This window comes from Dama dama, chromosome 14, assembly GCF_033118175.1.
Source record: "Dama dama isolate Ldn47 chromosome 14, ASM3311817v1, whole genome shotgun sequence".
NCBI classification, from domain to species: domain Eukaryota; kingdom Metazoa; phylum Chordata; class Mammalia; order Artiodactyla; family Cervidae; genus Dama; species Dama dama.
In genome coordinates, this window is record NC_083694.1 from 65,691,912 (window position 1) to 65,710,993 (window position 19,082).

Here is a 19,082-nt window from a genome sequence, read left to right on the forward strand (position 1 = left end):
GGAAAAAGATCCCGCCGCCCTTGACCAACTTCAGAATTTTCTCTTGCCTTGCCCTGTAACTTAATTTCCCTTTCTTTTTTATAAGATCATTTTTTAAAGTTTAGTTTTGGGCAGCGGTGGTCTTTGTTGCTGTGTCCAGACTTTCTCTAGTTGCGGTGAGCAGGCGTTACTCTTCATTTCGGTGCTCCGACTTCTCACTGCAGTCAGTTCTCTTGTTGCGGAGCACAGGCTCTAGGCCTGTGGGCTTCAGTAGTTGTGGTTCCTGGGCGCTAGAGCACAAGCTCTAGTTGCTTAGTTGCTCCGCGACACGTGGGATCTCCATGCACCAGGGATCAAACCAGTGTCCCTTACATTACAAGGTGGATACTTAACAATTGGACCACAAGGAAAGCCCCCGAATTCCCTTTCTTGAAGGACGGGGAAGCCTGGCATGCTGCAGTCCATGGGGTCGCAAAGAGTTGGACATGACTAAGCAACTCAACAAGAGCAACATGAGAAGCAAAAACATTTTAGCAAACTTTTTTTTTTTTTTTTGGTATGTAGAAATCCTTTGGAGAAAGTCAACTTGGTAGCAACACTGACTCTAACAATCCTTCAGCCTTCTAGACACCAGAGAAAAAGGTTACCCTTTTGGTGTTTTTACCCCAGAGTCTTGAGCCTCCCTCCAAAGGGTTACGGCTTGTGGGGGGCAGTGGGTGTGTGGCACGATTTATTTATTTTTTTTTTTTAGTAATCTTTCACAACTTCGTGTAGATATCATACCAGCTGTTTTCCTTTATAAATCCTTCTCTTGTATTTTATGCCTTCAGGAGCATTCATAGATCTCAGAGCTTGGCAACACACAGCAAATATTTGGTTTTCCTATGACCTTGTATTCAGAGACATCTGTCTCTCACTTTATGTGTGAATAAATCGTAAAAATGCGAGGATTTTTAGCTGTTAGTCTTTAAGAAAAACTTATTTATGATAATGAATGGAGACACCAATGAATAAAATCAACCTTTCTTTACTATTACTTGGTGTAACCTAAACCTTCGAGTATAGCAAGGGTACTGGCAGGCATTGAGACAGAGGTATATGGAAAAAGTTCTGTGAACAGGGTTCAAAGTTAAGAATAGTGATATTGATGCATATTATTCTGGGTCAGTGCCATCAGATGGAGTCACAAAAGCAATAAGTTGAAGCTATAGTTTAAATGAACCTCCTATCAGAAAACATTACCACCTACTGTAATTTCTTAGTGATTTAGTCACTACCTGCATTATCCAATCTGATTTAAAGAAGATTGGTGTTAAGTGAGGACCAAAAGATGGAAGTCATTTCATTATGTTACCGCAAATGCCATCTCCCTTTTCAAGAGCAGTTAGGAGGGAGCTGAGGGTGAGAGGTGGGGTGGGGGAAGCAGGGAGTGGAGGGGAAGTGTTCCTTTCTTTCTCCAATCAGGGAATAAATATTTTGGCACAGAGGTCCACAGGTATGCTCTTTGGCACAATTTAATTAGGAAGGCTGGAATTTAAATTTGTGCCATTGATTGAAAAAAGAGCTGAAAATGGAAAATACCATTACCATTTAATAGCTTTTCAGTTGGCACTGATTCTAAGCACTTCTCATGACAATAGAGTAAAAACATAGTTTTTGTCACTGAGGGGAAGAGCAAAAGGAGACATCTCAGAGATGGATAAGACTCAGCGTACAGTGATATGGCCGGCAGAAAGGGAGGTGCCACTGTGAGTGACATTTAATAGGGTCATTGTCAAATGGGCAAATGAGTTCTGACGATTCCTCAGGTTTTTGATTTGAAGATAAAGGAGACATGATTTTAAACTAAAGCAAAAGAGACAAAGAAAGTTTTCCAAAGCTATACAACCAATGTTCTTAGTATGAAACATGCTGCCATTCATATCCAAAGGATTATTTCAGAAAGGTTTTCAATTTACATTTAGGGTATAGTTCTGAGTTCAACCAGAGTAGAAACAATACAAGCTCTCACTCCCCATATTTTAAATAACATATTTGCCATTTTGTGATTTGGGGAACATCTTTCCTTGTTCTTCAAATCATGAGACATTAACAATTTAACTGCATTTATTAGCTCACAACATTGTTTGGATCCAAAACTTTGTTTATAAATTTTGAGGGTTAAATTTAAATCTGTGAGAAGAGGTTTCAGACAGAAATTTAGCCATTTACTACAAATGTCTGAAGTAAAAAAGACCATTTCTAAGAGCTATGTGTAATGATCCCAGATTTGCATGCTTAAGAATTGTAATAAAAGGAAAACTCCAGGGAATTCCCTGGCAGTTTAGTAGTTAGGACTCCTCACTTCCGCTACCAAGGGCACAGGTTCAATCCCTGGTCAGGTAACTAATATCTTGCAAGCTGCATGACCAAAAATAACAAACAAAAAAATAAATTGCCAAACTGGCAGGAGGAGGAACACTCCATAATTGATATCACAGTGACAACTAGCCTGCTGTCCTACAATTGGACACAGGTCCAAAAACTAAATGTCACATGTTTAAAAGAAATCAAATGGCACTGAGCTTGTAATGTATATTTTATTTTGCACAAGCTTGCATATATACTGCACATACATTCAGTTTAAGAGAAGATGGAAGGCACACAAGGCAATTGGACTACTGTATCCTTTAAGTGGTACAAAGCAAAAGGTAAAAGTTTGCAGAGTATACAAAAGCTTAAACACACAAAGTAAACCCCCTTCCCACCCTCCCCCCAACAAATTGTTTTTCCTGTTTTAAAATTTAGTAGCTGCCAAACTAATTTTTCTTTTACTTTTACTTTAAAATCAATTGTCTACTGCACCTTTTTATTTACTTTTTAATATGGACAGGGAGTCTCATTGTTTTTTTTATCATATCAATTAATATTACAGTACATCCTTGGTAATACAAAATTGTACACCTTCATCAAATAAATTAGGATAAATTAAACCAATAAATTATGCAAAGTCTTCAGAACAATAGACAACAACAAAAATCCACAATTGAAATTGCCTCTAGCTAAAAAAAAAAAAAAAATCAAAAATTGACTTTATCAGTTCAGTTATTGTACTATATTCAAATCAAAGGGTCTTTATTACAAAAAAAAAGAGCTTAATAATGCTATTTACAACATATTGCTAAATAATATAAAGGCAGTGTTTTGTCACGGTTTATACTATATACATATGAGAAATGGCTGGGACAATATTGGGGGAAGCCAGGACCTTTGATTCTTCTGGGTATTGCTGAGACCAACCCCAAATACATTTGCTTTTCAAATTCTAATTTTAAGTGGTAATATACAATTTTTAAATGCTTTCCCCCCCTATGGAGAGGATTCGAGTATTTTAAAAGCAAAGAATGAATCCATTTTCACAAAAAAGGGCCACTCTGCCTTTTCTGCTCATGCTCATGTTTGTGCATTGTCGGCGGTGTCAGTTTTGAGAGAGGGCTCAGTTGAAAAGACTCAAAGTCCAGGTGCTCCCAGATTCTGTTATATTCCTAGAAGGATACTTATAAGAAGATGCAAAGGTTAAATACCAGTTTTGATCCCAGCTCTGAAAACGAGCATTTTAGCTTTAGTCTTATAGGTGGTTTACAACCAACAGATCTACAGAAAAACAAAACTGCATTTCCTTCAACATCACATGTAAGTGCAATACAGTAACTGCTTACTCATAGAAACCAGTTACGTTCTTTTAAGGGGAGCTTTTTGAAAACAATGCTTCTTGTAATTTGCAAACACGGAGTCTGTACCAGAACGAAACATTTGTACTATTCACACCAATAAAGAGTCTATAATATACATGGCAAAGAGATTCTGCTCTGTCCTCACACGTACACAGCTTCTCTCAGGGGATTCTGTAAACCACTTTTTCTTTGATGAATTTATGATTGCTTCTGGGGAACATCCTAATTTGAAAGCCCCCAACTCTTTAGCTTTAAAACTTAATATTAACCTGTATGTGTATGCATGTATGTGTGTTGGGGGGGAGGGGGGGATTACATACTAAGTGTCTTCATGTACACAGAAAAGAAATTTCATAAATTTACAGAAACTGCATTACCCTTGCCCTTGACATCTGATGAAAGAGACTCTTATCTTTTAAAAGTAGAGAGCAGGATTTTCAAGAATGCTTTCAACTGTCTATATAGTCACCGAAGTGTTCCTAATAAATTCAACAGATGTTGTGAGAATGTAGTTATTTATTAAAATCTCATGTCTTACGTAACAACAGCCATGAGGTTAAATATTTACATTGCTTTATAAAAGTTCCCCTCTTGCTTTAGTGTTTTTGTTTTGCTTTTTTTTTTTGTTTGTTTTTAACATTTTTAAAAATGATATTCACCCACATCCCTAGCACAGCAACAAAGAGTCGGCAAACATAAAACACTTTAATGGAATAATACTTGGAGGCACAAAGGAACTTCGGGAATATGTGGGTGAACATTTCCTTAAATAATGACTACATTCTACCATCTTCCACGTGGTTTTACCAGTTAAAGGGAAATGTCCTCATTAAACAGCCAGAGATACAGTAAGAATTAAATGTTTTGTTGTTGCAAATAGAACATTCTTTTGACAAAACATAACAAATGCCTAAAATAGGTCCTTAAATCTAGGTAGGAAAAGGTAAGCTTTCCACTTCACACGCATATATATATGTCTATTTTTACATGTGTGTATATGTGTGTATGTGTTTATGTTCACACATCTGCACACACATATATAGCACATGGTATGAAATATTGCTTCTATACTACTTTTCATTAGGCTAAGAAAACACAAGATTTGCACCACAGTTACAAAAAATTGGCTTCTACAAGAATTTTCAAAACTCGAATGCTGCTCAAACAATTGAGGAAAAAATAATTTGCGGTATCAAACTGTTCTAAAAATTCTCTTCTCAAAAACGTATTCTCCCGCTTTGTTTTTTAAAAAGACACAAAATATGCATAGCTATCAACGTTATGTCAAACAGCCAGAAAAAAAATCTAGTGTTTATTGCAGCTGTAGAAATTGGAAATAAAGTCAAAAGGATGAAATCGAAAGCCACAGAAGGCACACGAACAATTGTACTTGTGGGAAAAAAGTGGGATTTTGAAGGATTTTTAACAATCCCCCCGCTGGTGCATTTAGGTCTAGGCACAGACTATAACCTCAAGTGTAGATGCAAAAATAATTTGGGGTTAGCAGAAAAGAAGTGGAAATGTGGTATTTCAACATGGACTTTAGACTTTGTTTCCCTTTGTAAACTGTCCCTAGTCCTTCACCCTCCCACCAGAGAAAGCGAACTTTCTCCCAAGTCGCCAATTTTTACGTGGTGAGAGTTGAACGAAGATTGGAAAGATGGTGATTTTGAAAAACCTGTTAAATAGGCATTTTGAGAGACAGGCTTTTGTCATTTTCCAATGCACTGGGAGGCACAAGATTTTATGGTGGTGAAAGAAAAAGAAGCATCTAAAAGCAAAATGATCAAGTTCTGTTTCCAGGACAATGAGGTGAGTTTCTACTCACGCTGCAATTTCTACTCTGAAACAATTTCTATGCCTCAGTGAACATTGAGAGGATATTATCGTGGATAAGCACATCAACATTTGGTTGTGACTACACACTTTTGCTTAATTTGTCTGTTTAAATTAGAAAGGCAGGGGAGAATAATACTAAAAATCTAAATATGTCTGAAATCAATACTAAATTTGCCCCAGATCAGGAAGATACTAGCAATCTGTCTCAATAGGTGAATACATTATGGTTTTGCCTCTTGCCTTGCAAATGGCAACACAACGGTGATGTGAATTCCATGGAACAGCAAAGAGGCCCAGTTGTATACTGATGTGAACAACGAATGTCATACTCTTGGGCGTGAAGCAAGGCGAAAGAGTGTGACCACAAGTTGAGATTGTTTCTCTACTTTGTGCTGATTGGATTTTTTCTTTTTCTTTTTTTTTGGTTTGCATTATATTCCAATGTGATGATTATCTGAACATTTTTTTTTTTCCTAAACAAGCCAGAACAAGAACACACTGGCTCTGATGGCCCTGTGTGCTGTGAAGGAGCCTGCGAGCTGGGGGATGGGTTCGGCTGTGTGTGCGCAGGGAGGCTGGGGCGTCCCAGGCCTAGGCTGCTGCGCTCCGTCCACACCGCGAGAGGCTGTGTCTCCTGAATGACGCAGGCATCACAGGACCACGCCGTTTAATTTAAAGTCAGCAGGTTTTAAAGCTTTGTGCGGACAATAATTGCCTTCATACATTCCTGTCCATCAGCAGAATTTATAAATGATGTTAAATTACAGCGATTGGGTCAGCTAGTCTCATGGGTCAAGCGACATTCTCCAAAGTCAAATGTCATTTTTATAAAAATCAAGGAAAAACGGTATTTATGTTGTACATAATCTAAATACTAGGTTTTTTTTTTTTTTTTTTTTTTTTTTTACTGTGTCATTTTAGAAGATGTCGATCAAATTACTGAAGGGGAGGGAGGGTCTGGAAAACACTATTAGAATAAAAAGGGAATTCTTACTGCCTCTGCACATAAAACCCATCCAAGAAAACAAGTGTGAATGCCGTATGGCTTTTTAAAAGCAAGTATGGAAACGTTGTACACCTTTGAAAAACTGGGAAAAGAAAAGAGAAAGAAAAAAAGAGGAGAACCACTGAAGAAAGCATGAAATAGCAGCTAGCTTTCTTATGTGTGCTGAAATTGTGTCTTTTGGGTTAACTCCCAAACTCTCCTATTCTATAGTCTTCTCATGTTTTGGTCAATTACTAGCTTCTGAGTTAGAAGAGACTTTATCAATTGCTTTAAAACACTGTACCTAAAACGAAAACACTTTAAATTAGACTGTCACCACTTTGAATATCCATCAGGGTAGGTAGTGTGGAAATGTATAGGAAAATAGGTCATTCTCAAATGTACTCCTCTCAGGAGGGGAAGATCCAGTCAGCTAGCAGCTGTCAACAAACTTCTAGTATAGGCAGGAATTTTATGGTCAAGTTAGGATGTCCTTTATTCCTTACCATAGAAAGGAATTCAGAAAATAGTGTTTTTTGAAAAAAAAAATAGTTAAATATTAAACAGACATGATAATTCTTCTAAAGCATATAAACAAAATTGAGCAAAGAATAAATTTGAAACTTATGTGCCTTTTTATATCTTAAGCAAGATAAACAGAAAAGAATAACACATTATAGGGGTTTTCCTATATGAAGAACAATAGGTACTCACTTACTACCAAGAAGAACCTATTGCAAAATTTCGAGAGGTGACTAGAAACCACATGAATTTCCAGTCTCACCTTGAAGTGTCCGTTTTGTACAAAATTGCTCTGCCTCCAAAAGAAACTAGTTTGGGGTGTTTGCCATTTCTCTGAGGAAAGGTTTGACAGTTAGTGATTATGTTTTCTTTTTAAAATGTGGCCTTTTGGGGTACTTTTGAAAAGTGAGCTGTTGATCTGCCACCGGCATTATTTTTAAACGTGTGATAAAAAGCTACTTACTGAGTTCAAACCAAGCAAATATTTAAGTTTATCAAGGGGTTTCATTGAGTTTTCTGACCTCCTCAGCAGTAAACACAAGAGACACATCACTGGCTGCGGAGCTGTGCTGTCTCCCTCTGCCAACCGCCATTTGCAACAAACCATGAATCCAACAGACGCATTTTAAACAAATGCCCATCCTTGCTAATATAGACTTTACACACGTCAACATTCTTTTTTCCCTGATAATTAAGCCTATTTTAAGTCTCCAAATGTTAAGGGCCTTGGGCAAAAGTAAACTAAAGGCGGCAGGAAAAGAACCATCCCCGTTGTAATTGAAAACAGAAGAAAATGAGAGAAAGATGATGGAGGAGGAATTACCAGCTGATTTCATAACATACCCATGCCTCCCATACACACATATATGAAATCAAAATCTAGACACGGATAACTTGGACATCCAAAGGGGACTGCTACTATTCATACATTCGAAAAGAGTTGTTGAAATTTCTACTCATGAAGCAGCTCTTGTAGGCAGTTTGGGGATTTGAAAATCTCAGGGACTTCACTATCCAGCTTGCAGATGACCTTGTATATGGCCTTCTTCCAGGAAGGATCAACATCTTTGCCTGCGATAATGGCATTGAAAAACTCCCGTAATGTGATCTGCGCAACTTCCAGGAATCTCTCTGGAACCTGCTGATACAAGGAGACAATGGCATTAATAAAGTTTTCAGTTTCAAGTCTCCAGTTCTTCAAAGGAAATTGAGCTAAGGTCTTTCTTTCAGATAGGGGCTTACACGGCACCTGCATTTTCTAAAAATGGCCGACCCCTATTCTCTTATGTAAAGTTGTTATATATAGTAGCATTGTAATGTGGGGTTGACAGCTTTGGAGAGTTTCAGAAAAAGACCTGTGCAAAGGATACATGCAGACCTATTGAAAAACTTGGATTCCATCGTGAATATTTGAGTAGAAAAATGGAGGCATACTGTTGGGACTCCTTACTTCATTAAAGAGGTGTATTCCAGAATCAGGTTTCCACCTAATCTTTCAGAATTTGAACCATAGTTCCATTAGGAAAAAAAAAATGTCTTCTCAAAAGTAGACTAATTTAATAATTGGCTTTGATATAAACTAAACCCATGCCATAAATGAAGAAAATCGAAACCTGAGTGTCCTGCTTGCATTAGAGGACTGTTGACTCTGTTGCTAAATTGTATACTACAATGATCCGCACTATAAAGTACAGGCATACCTCGTTTCACTGCGCTTGGTTTTGCTTTATTATAGTTCATAGATAGTGCGTCTTTTTACGAATTGCAGGTTTGTGGCAACCCTGTGTGAAGCAAGCCTACCGGCACCATTTTCCCAATGATACCTGCTCACTTCATGTCTCTGTGTCTCACTTTGGTAATTCTTGAAATATTTCAAACTTTTTGCTCTCGTTATCTGTGATCAGTGATTTTTGATGTTACTACTGCAAAAAGACTACAACTCGAGGCTCAGATGATGGCTAGCATTGTTAGCAATTAAGTATATTTAATTAAGGAATGTACTCTTTTTAGACATAATGCTGTTGCACACTTAATAGGCTACAATATGGTATAAATATAACTTTTATACACACTGGAAAATTAAAAAAACATCATGTGACTCGCTGTATTGCAACATTTGGTAGTCTGGAATGGAACCTGCAATATCTCTGAGGTGTGCCTGTACGCTATGTACAAAAAAAGAGTAAGATGCTGATATTAATACTGAGTCCCAAAATACAAAAGTTCTAGTTGCTCAGTCGTGCCTGACTCTGTGACTCCATAGACTGTAGCCTACCAGGCTCCTCTGTCCATGGAATTCTCTAGACAAGAATACTGGAGTAGGTTGCCATTCCCTTCTGCAGGGGATCTTCCTGACCCAGGGATCGAACCTAGGTCTCCTGCACTGCAGGCAGATTCTACCATCTGAGCCATCCGGGAAGCCCAAAACACAAAATGTGTACGATATCCTAAAATCCTACAATAGAAAATACTTTACCTTGAGATAAGAATTTCTCCAAAAGAGAGTGATTTATGCAGTTGACAGTAATAATACTCCACATTTTTGGACTACTTATTATGTGTCAGGTACTCTGTTATATACTGAATGTGAACTGTGTCATTCAGTTCCCCCAACATCTCTGATTATTAACCCCATTATACAGTGAGAAAATGAAGGCTCAGAGAGAATAAGGGAATTGTTCAAAGTCACTGTAGTTCAAGATAAACATTCTCCAAATATACTTTTCAGAAAATCTATTTGCTAATTCTTCCCTACCACAGCAATGAATATATGTGTGTGAGTTATCTGTGCACGTGCTTATGAACTGTTTATTAGTAGTTGTTTAATAGTCTGACCTCTTGTCTAGGCAAAGGAATAGCTACTGATGCATTTATTTAGTAATCTTTGTAAGGTACATGGTAAATCAGGGCCTGTGACCCCCACAATGAAGCAAAGGATTCATAGAATCATTCCAGATACTCATAATTTTCCAAGTACAGACTGACACTTTGTAGTTTTCCTTTAGAGGGGGAGACTTACACATGAATAATGTTTTATTTTATAGTAAGTGCAGACATTTGAGGAAGTAAAATCACTGCAGCTGCACGTGTAGACGGATCTGTCCAGGCATAGACAAGAGGTGAAAGATTTTTATCTTGGCTCAGACCTGCTGCTCACCAAAGTAACAGAGAGGGGTTGTCATTTTGAACATATTTGATCCCATTCTCCCCACCTTTTCTCGATTTGTGGAGCGGACCTTTTTATAATGATAGTAACTGTTAGAGAAAATGAAAATGATACCAGACAAACCTGTCTGAGACATTTGGAGTTGGACAAAGAAGTTCAGTGCTTCCTATGACAAGTCACTTGTCCTTTGAAAGAAAACCTAATGATGCCCCAGAAGAAAAAGAGCCCCAATCTGGGGCCGACTGGACTCTAGAAAAAGTGAAAATGTTGAGATGCTTCTCCCAAGATATATGTATACATATTGGATAGTTTCTTAGGACACAGTTCTAACCACTGCCTGGGAAATAATGGAAACACCACCTTGCTCCCCAGGGCTTTCCTAATGGCTCAAGCAGTAAAGAATCTGCCTCCAGTGCAAGAGATGCTGGTTCAGTCTCTGGGTCGGAAAAATCCCCTGGAGGAGGAAATGGCAACCCAAAGCAGTGTTGGCAACCCACTCCAGTATTCTGGCCTGGAGAATCCCACGGACAGAGGAGCCTGGTGGGCTATACAGTTCATGGGGTCACAAAGAGTCAGATACGACTGAGCATGCACGTAGCCCCTTGCCCTCCATAAATGTGCAAACCCATATAATCCAAAGGCCATTCCCTGATGAGAATTCAACTGAACTCCGATGACCTTCTCCCCAATCTCCTGCACACACATGTGTATTTGTGGGATGGGGAGGGCCTGGCAGGGCAATCAGCCCTCCCACTTACCTTCTACCAAATAAAAAGTCATTAAGGAGCCTTTCTGAGTACTCGCCTGTCTTCCCCAAAGATGACCCTTCAGATTTTGTCAAATGGGTGTTATTGAGAGAGGGATTATGGCTGGAGACCAGTTACACAGTGCAACTATCCGCTCTTAACTACGGGGTTTGGGAGCTGTTAGCCAAATGCAACAGAAACATAATCGGAGGCATTTATTAAAAGAAACATTTCAAGAAGTGTGGTTTCCCTGGCTGTCAGCAACAGACCCACAATGAGGATCTATGGTCCTTGAACACTTGAGGATGCAGCCTGGCCTGGAGGAGAGCTGTGGGGACAGAGGTATGGCAGGGGTGCCAGATGAAGCCTACTCACTCCCAGGACTTCCAGGAGATCTGGAAACCAGGGCCAAGGGAGCAGAGATGATGTTTAAGACAGTCAGGGGGGAGGGGATGTATCTAGGAAAGCGTCAGCCTTGGAGGAAGGAAGAAGTGCAGTTCTGGGGGTTTGCCTGAGAACAGATCCAAGTAATTTCTTAGGGGGTGTGTGTGTGCAGCCTCCACTCTGTTATTTTCTATTTTTTTTATGTTAAAAAATTTATTTATTTTTATTTCTTGGCCATGTCACACGGCATGTGGGATGTCAGTTCCCTGAGCAGGGATTGAACCCACCCCCTTGCATTGGAAGGTAGATTCTTAACCACTGGACCACCAGGGAAGTCCCACCCTGTTATTTCTTATCATCAGCCATGCTGGTTACTGATTTTTAGTGGGTTTTATCCTTTTTTAAGGACTTCCCAGGTGGTGTTAGTGGTAAAGCACCTGTGCCAAGGCAGGAGAAGTCAGAGAGTAAGAGATGCAGGTTTGATCCCTGGGTCGGGAAGATCCCCTGGAGGAGGGCATGGCTACCACTCCAGTATTCTTGCCTGGAGAATCCCATGGACAGAGGAGCCTGGTGGGCTACAGACCATAGGGTCGCAAAGAGTCCGACGTGACTGAAGCGACTTGGCACGCACGCACGTATCCTGTTTCAAACATTCATTTCTTTTGGCAATACTCTTGGGCTGTCCTTTAACAACTTTGGCATTTGTGTCTCAATGTTATTTAGCTTTTCACCTACTTATATCTAGGTGGAGTGAATTTATCATTAGATGTCTTTTGAGCACTCTCCTGGCTTCAATTCTGTGTTTTCCTCACAATGCTACACAGGGTTTTGTTGCATCGTCTTTGATAAACAGCTCAAAACGAGACCCTGCCTTCTGCATTGCTCCACATTGCTCTAGAATCACACCTTACCTTCCCCCTAAATGCTTAAAAAAAGGAATTTTAAAATAGTGATAAAAAATAGAATTTAAAGACTTGAAATAGATCTCAGAGCTCATTTTATAGATGAAGAAAGTATGAGATTCTATGGGATGAAGAAATTATGAGATGAAGAGACTCATGTGAAATAACTGATCCAGGTGTATTGCCATTAAACCCTGCTGGCTCCTTTTAAATGCATTTTCAGTAATTCCTACTTATATGAGGCATCAAAACCTGTGACAAGCTGTGGATCTGTGGTTTAGAAAAACCACAGAAGAGCTAGTAACTTCAAAATAAGTGGGAATGACACAAAAGATTCCCAAGAGGAGACTTCAGTTATTGGTTTATGTTTGGGAAGGGATGAATTCTTTGAGAATAAATGAAATGGTTTGCTAATTTTGTGCTTAATTTGAGGCAATACTCATGCCTCAAATTGGGCTAGATAAAAGAAAGTTATAATGAGATCCTCTACTGCTAGAGCAATTAATCTTTTTTTTTTTGGTGGCTCCACAGAGGTAAATTGATGGGTAGCAACTGATCTGAGAGAGTGCCAAGGAATTCCGTCCACAGGTAGAAATATTGCCCGTGAAAGACAGACCCTCACCTCGCTGCCAGAAAAGTCTCCCCAACCCCACTTAACAGAGTAACAGGGTTGGGGGGGGGGTGCTTTCTGGTGTTCCGAGGGAGCGTCTTAAGAATTCAGGGTTATGAGACTGGTCTTGTCCGTGTTTTTTCAGTACCTCTTCACACCTAATGGATTTCCAATCAGTAATAAACATCTGCAGAAAATCCCTTAGTGACAAGTAATCCCTTATCTAGGTTTCTTTTAATAGAACCCAACAATCTGCAGAATGAACCCTAGAGTATCTCTTCAGCATCAGGTGGCAACAGTCAATCAAGTCCCTGGAATGCAAGACAATGCCGGCCGCTGGGAGGGGGAGGGAAGGCCATGCCTTTGGACATGCCACAGGGGAAAAACAAAAGGCTTCCAAAGTCTCTGGCCGGGACTCTGAGGCTATTGTGGGAGCTGCGGTGCTGAGTGTTCTTCAGGAGAGGAGAGTGGAAACTTTGCTTTGATAAAAGCCATCCCAATATAGGAACCTCACCCCAAATGGTCTTGCCTCTCCTTGCCATGATATCTGGAGGAGAATATAATTGTGAGGAGGTACTTGACCAAACGCATACATTTTAAGGGGGCTGACTCTCAGCATCCACCTATTTCATCACCATTGTTTGTTCTTGAGTCTCCTCAGCAAACGAGGGCCTTGTGGGCTTAGATGAAATGGGAGAAATGGGAGGATGTTTTCAAGTCTGCTCAGGGGTGGCTGGGTTATCACACACTCACACACACACACACACACACACACACACACGGTGTGCTGGGTGGGTGCTTATTTTGCTGTTCTTTTTTTTTTATCAGAATGAGTGGCAAAGACACATTTTCCCCCCCGTCTTCCTCCTCCTCTTCCCAGTTGCTTTACCTTCAAGGATGATTTGTTTTATTAAACTGACTGTCCCTAGCCTCTGCAGTACATAATAAAAGCCTGACATAGCAGGCTGCCTGCCTTCTGTGTCCTGCAGACACTCATCATAAGTGTCAGGACATACCAAGGTTAGCGGTCACTGGAAGTGTGCTCGCTGGCCCAAACCTTGCCAAACGCTCTTGGCAGCTGAATGAATGTCAGAGAGAATAGACGGGGAATTATAAAGGTTAAAAAGAAGACAGCCTCTCCTATTTTCTGGAGACAGGGTAGCTGATTTTTCACACCTCTGAAACGGCCACAGGCTCATCCATCGGCCTCTTTCTGGGGATCTAAACCTTGCCCCTTGTACAGCTCCCTGTGGCTCTCTTACAATCCTCCATCCCCTTTAAAACCTGGCCCACTGGCCTCATTTCATCAGTGGAATGATGTTTGCCGAAATGGACAGAAAATAAACCAGGCATAGACCTCGCTCCCTAGCTCCACTCCCCAGTAACCAAAGGCTCACATGGCTTCTCAAGCTTATTAATCAAGAGATGACAATCTTATCAAGATGGATCATCTTTTCAGTTCATCCTTGAAACTATTTTTTTTTTTCAAACTTCAGTGGAGAAATGGAAAAGGAAATCTACGTATGGGCAGAAGTGGCTAACTGCTGGGAAAGCAAAATCTTGGTTTACTATTTTGGTGAATTAGATCTGTGTGTGGGTTTACTTTCTTCTTCCTCCTCCATTTAAAAAATACTATAAAAGGGCAATAAAGTGCTGACTGTAAGAAGACAATGTCAAGGAGAAAAGGGTACTGGTATTTTGGATACTCTTCACTGCTCGCCTTGGAGAGAGAGTTATTCTTGTCACAAACCCTTTTGTCTGCGTCTGCTGACGGCTCGCCTGTAGCCAGCAGCATACTTTAACTGTTTTGTCACCTCCTAACATCACATGCATCAGCTGTTGGGCTTTTGTTACGGGTATTGTAGAACTAATCCGCTGTGGCTGGTCTACTGTGCAGTAAATAAAACAGAAACGGGCTTCTCAGACAATTCTGCATGAATATTTCAGATGGCTTTTACAACTCCGATTCACAAAATCAAATAAATAAATAACTCCCACAGTTTCCCCCTCAGCCTTTCCCCACACACAGAAACAAAACGCCTCAAACTAGACCCAGGTGCCTCCAAGTCAACTGCATTGAGGGCCCTGACTTGAGCCTTCAAGCAATTGTTTGAGTGAAGTTGAAACAGTAGAGCTCTCTCAACTTCAGCACCAGGGTGTTCGTATTTATTATTAGACTTAAACACATCTGATTCCGAAAACTGGCTAAGTGGCTTTGAAAATCTCAAGAGCTCCTTCTCTCCTTGGGATTTCTTTAAAAAATAAATGTCATGCCATCAGAAATATATAGTTAGAGTTGCCCTATCAAACGGCTTTTATTGTTTCTATCTGCATTTTCTTCCCTTCCACTCATCTGAAAAGGGTCAAAGGAAGATGCTCGTGCCTCTAATTCATCGTAAGAGCCTTTCCAAAATGTTTAACCCATATAGGAGCACAAAAGGAAAAGCAAACTTTGGGCTGGAGTTTTCTGAAACTGAATTGATATTGAGAGTTCTCTTATGGGATAAATAATGTACTAATCATACACAGCGAGGCATTTTTCTGGACGACTCATGTCTTTGGAGAAGTTAAAAAGGGCGTTTGTATGGGGCTGTATGTGCATGCTCATGTGTGCATGCACACGTACACACACCCCAAGATCCTAGGAAAGGAGACAAAGTTGAGGTACTTTCCCGAGCATTCATTCACCCTGGAGTGCACATGATTCCTCTAAACAAACTCTCCCATCCCTGCTGTTTGTTAAGTAAATATTGATCAAGGAGAGACATAGTTCCTGACGGCAGTGGCACAAGCTGGGGACTTAGACTGTAGACAGAGTGGACTCAAATGGATAAACTCTGATGCTTTACTAACTCCTTATTGAGATTATCCGATGGAAAGGCAAGAACAGATACATTATTCCTGTTCCTCTCTACTGTCTCACTCTCACTGAATTTTCCTGCCTGAGGCAGAAGAGGGGAATCTCAGAGCTATAAAAGATGGTGACAAGATATTGTGACTAGGGGTCTCCCTTCTCAGTCATGCACACGTTTATTTTGTGTGTACTAGCCAGGAACTAGCTGGCCCTTCAGAAGGGCAGAAAGGATGCTACTCAGAGGGAACCATGGGATTGGGTCCCAAAGCCCTCTCATTAGGGGGATGGATCCAGTGGGAAAACAAGCATGAATGTGCTTTGGAAAGTGTAAAGCAGTTTCCAAACGTAAGGCGGTGGTTTGAACCTTAAGGACAAGCCCACTTTCTGGCAGTCGGTTCACTGCGATTAATACATATGTGCAAAGCAGTGTTCTGAGAGATGCTCTGAGGAGGTCCACGTGGGTGATTTTATCGACGGAGTCAACACGTGGAGAAAAGTTGCTTTGTGTTTCCTACGTTTTGTTTCCATCACTTCATGGTTCTGATGCGAATCTTGTCAGGGGCTGAATAGCCAAATACACTTCCCCGGGAAAGCTGGTTTTAAAACCACATCTAGAGGCTAGGTTTTGTGTTTGAGGGACTGAGCACCCCAATCAAAGAGCAAGGTGCTTGGAAGAGTTCCTGGAGAGAGTGACATGGTAGCACACAGGCTATAATATGTAAAATAGACAGCCAAGGGCATTTGCTCTTGGACTCAGGGAGCTTGCGCTGGTGCTCTGTCAGCCTGGAGAGGTGGGATGGGGTGAGAGGTGGGGGGAGGTCCAAGAGAGGGGCCACAGCTACACCGATGGCCCACTCATATTCATGTACGGCAGAGGCCCACACAATATTGTGAAGCAATTATCCTTCAATTACAAATAAATAAGTTTACTAAAAAAAAAGAGCTTCCACCAAATGGCTACATGGCCATTTTCACAGGCTGCTCGCACCTCTGTTGGGAAGGATGGGGATTATCGAGGGAGCCCTGGCCACAGAACTGCTTGCCCACACTACACCGAATGAGGCCGAGGAAGACTCTGTAGCCACAGCTGAGCTTTGGACTAAAGTCTCTTTGACTCTGATGCTCCAGGTGGATTCAGCCTTCAGGGACCTTACAGGATGAGGCGAGTGTGATGCCCACGAAGTCACTCAGACGGTAAAGAATCTGCCTGCAATGCAGGAGAGCTGGGTTCAATCCTTGAATCGGGAAGATGCCCTGGAGAAGGGAATGGCAACCCACTCCAGGATTCTTGCCTGGAGAATCCCATGGACAGAGGGGTCTGGAGGGTTACAGTCCATAGAGTCTCAAAGAGTCGGACACAACTAAGCGACTGACACTTTCACTTTCTTTCAGGATTAGGTTAGTGTGACGCCCACAAAGTTTTAGGCCTATGAGTGGGTTCACCTCCCTCCTACTTACGTGTTTTGCTACTTAAATATGTGAAGACTAAATGCTTATAGGAAGTGGCTGGAGTTCAAGGCTGTCCTTAAAACAAAACAACCAAAAAAAAACTCTCCATCATACACCTTCCCCCACACCATGCTTCCTCGGTCTAAGCAAAGGAACACACAGCAGTAACAGTCTGTATCATTTTTTTATAAACCTTCAAAAGAACAATGTTCTCTTGAGCAAAATTCAGTAGCATTCTGTAAACATTAATTTAAGGAAATCAATAGACTCAGTGAGCTAAAGCCATATTGCAAGATAAACTGGCCAGAGTGCCACTTTGTCAAATAGATTTTCGTTTTCTCGGCCTGATAAAGACAGTTTCAAAACGGGGCAAACGTGTTGCAACCAAGGTTTGAAAAGTATGTGGCCTTCAAACAGTCTGCTCATTTCTCCTACAAAGCTGGATAAACAGACTTTAAAAATGATAAGATGGTTCAGAATTGATCTGGTTCTCAAATTTTACATGGGGTAGATTTTTTTGTTTGTCTCACAGGAAAAGAGAAAAACACAATATCACAGGCGCATTCAGAATAGAAAGAAAATACAAGTACTTGGGAGAAGGGGTTAAACTGTCTTGAGAAAAAGAGCTCTGGGGACAGTGTCCATTGATTCTTGTCTTTAAGAAAAAAAGAAAGGAAGAAAGAAATCTTTATTCATGCTGACCTGATGGGCAAACAGACCTTCTTGCCAAAATCCAAAAGCCAAAATCTCTAGTGGATATGGAATCAGAGGTTTGAGCTGTTGGAAGCTGTTTCTTCTGTAAGGACCACCCAATGTCAAGGTCACGTGTGAGGGAGGGGCTGGGGGGCAACCCCTGGGAGAGGGCTGGGGAAGGACCCTGAGACAGCACGATCCACACTGCAGCCTCAAGGGTCCTCCCAGCCAACCTGCAGGAGCTGCGGGGAAAATCAGGAAAAGGGGTGAAAGGAAAGCCTGTCTCTCATTTGCCGCTGTGGCAGGGACCTGCCCTGAGCTTGTGGGAATACACTTCCAAGGGAACCTGCCGGCCAACCTGCGATGCCCGACCAGTCCTTATGAATGCTGACAGAGTGGTGCCTGGATAGGATATGGTTGACATGGTCCATTGGCGGGAATGTAATAAAAAGGACGTAACAGTCAGGGAAGCTGCGAGGTGGGAGGCTGAGGATTTGCCTTGTCTGGACAGTGGAACGCCACGGGGAAAGGACGTCAGGCAGGGTGTGGGCACCTGGACTCCCCTCAGCAGCCCAAAGGAAGTGCCAAGGCTGCCCTGAGGGGTTCCTTTGTTTCCTCATCTGAATTTGAATCGTCTACCTGTGAAGGGGCTTCCCTAGTGCCTCATATGGTAAAGAATCTGCCTGCAGAGCAGGTGACCTGGGTTTGATCCCTGGGTCGGGAAGATCCCCTGGAGAAGGGAATGGCAACCCACTCCAGTATTCTTGCCTGGAAAGAGTGGATATTTGGAAAATAGAACTGCATTTGGAATATTCAGAGAAGCAAATTCCTACACCTTTCAGATGCTGATAATTGATAAAATGTGCTGGAATCGAGCATTTTGAGTAATTGTGACTTTCACATTAATAGAAAAGACTGTCTTCACTTTCATGCTACCTGTTAATAATTTGTGTATAACTTTAAGCTATGTAAACATTCCACTGGCTACTTTGCCTATCAAGATAAATAAAACCATCTCTCCCACAGCCCCAGAAAAAGAAGTACTAGCTTGCTAGGAACAGAAGGACACAGGCCTTTATAATAAACTCTATGAGGCTGTCAAAATTATTTTGTAGACCTGAAATCTGGTTCACCAAATGTGCCTAAAGTGGCCAGTGTATTTGCTCATGCTTGGAGGTCTTAGCGTTGTATGTATTAAGAAATATAATCATTGTCATGTTACTTGCTGTAATGAGTTTAA

At 41.0% G+C, this 19,082-nt stretch overlaps 1 protein-coding gene across 6 annotated transcripts in view; it reads right to left on the minus strand.

The window, feature by feature from the left end:
- Positions 1–2,550: 2,550 nt before the first annotated feature.
- Positions 2,551–19,082, minus strand: part of PROX1 (prospero homeobox 1) — a 55,304-nt gene continuing 38,772 nt past the window's right edge. For 5 of the 6 annotated variants that reach the window (XM_061160958.1, XM_061160960.1, XM_061160957.1 and 2 more), the window contains exon 5: positions 2,551–8,179. In XM_061160958.1, coding sequence (XP_061016941.1) covers positions 7,991–8,179 — 189 coding nt within the window. In that variant the 3' untranslated portion in view covers positions 2,551–7,990. The remainder of the gene's footprint in view (positions 8,180–19,082) is intronic. The other variant, XM_061160963.1, reaches the window with a different exon arrangement.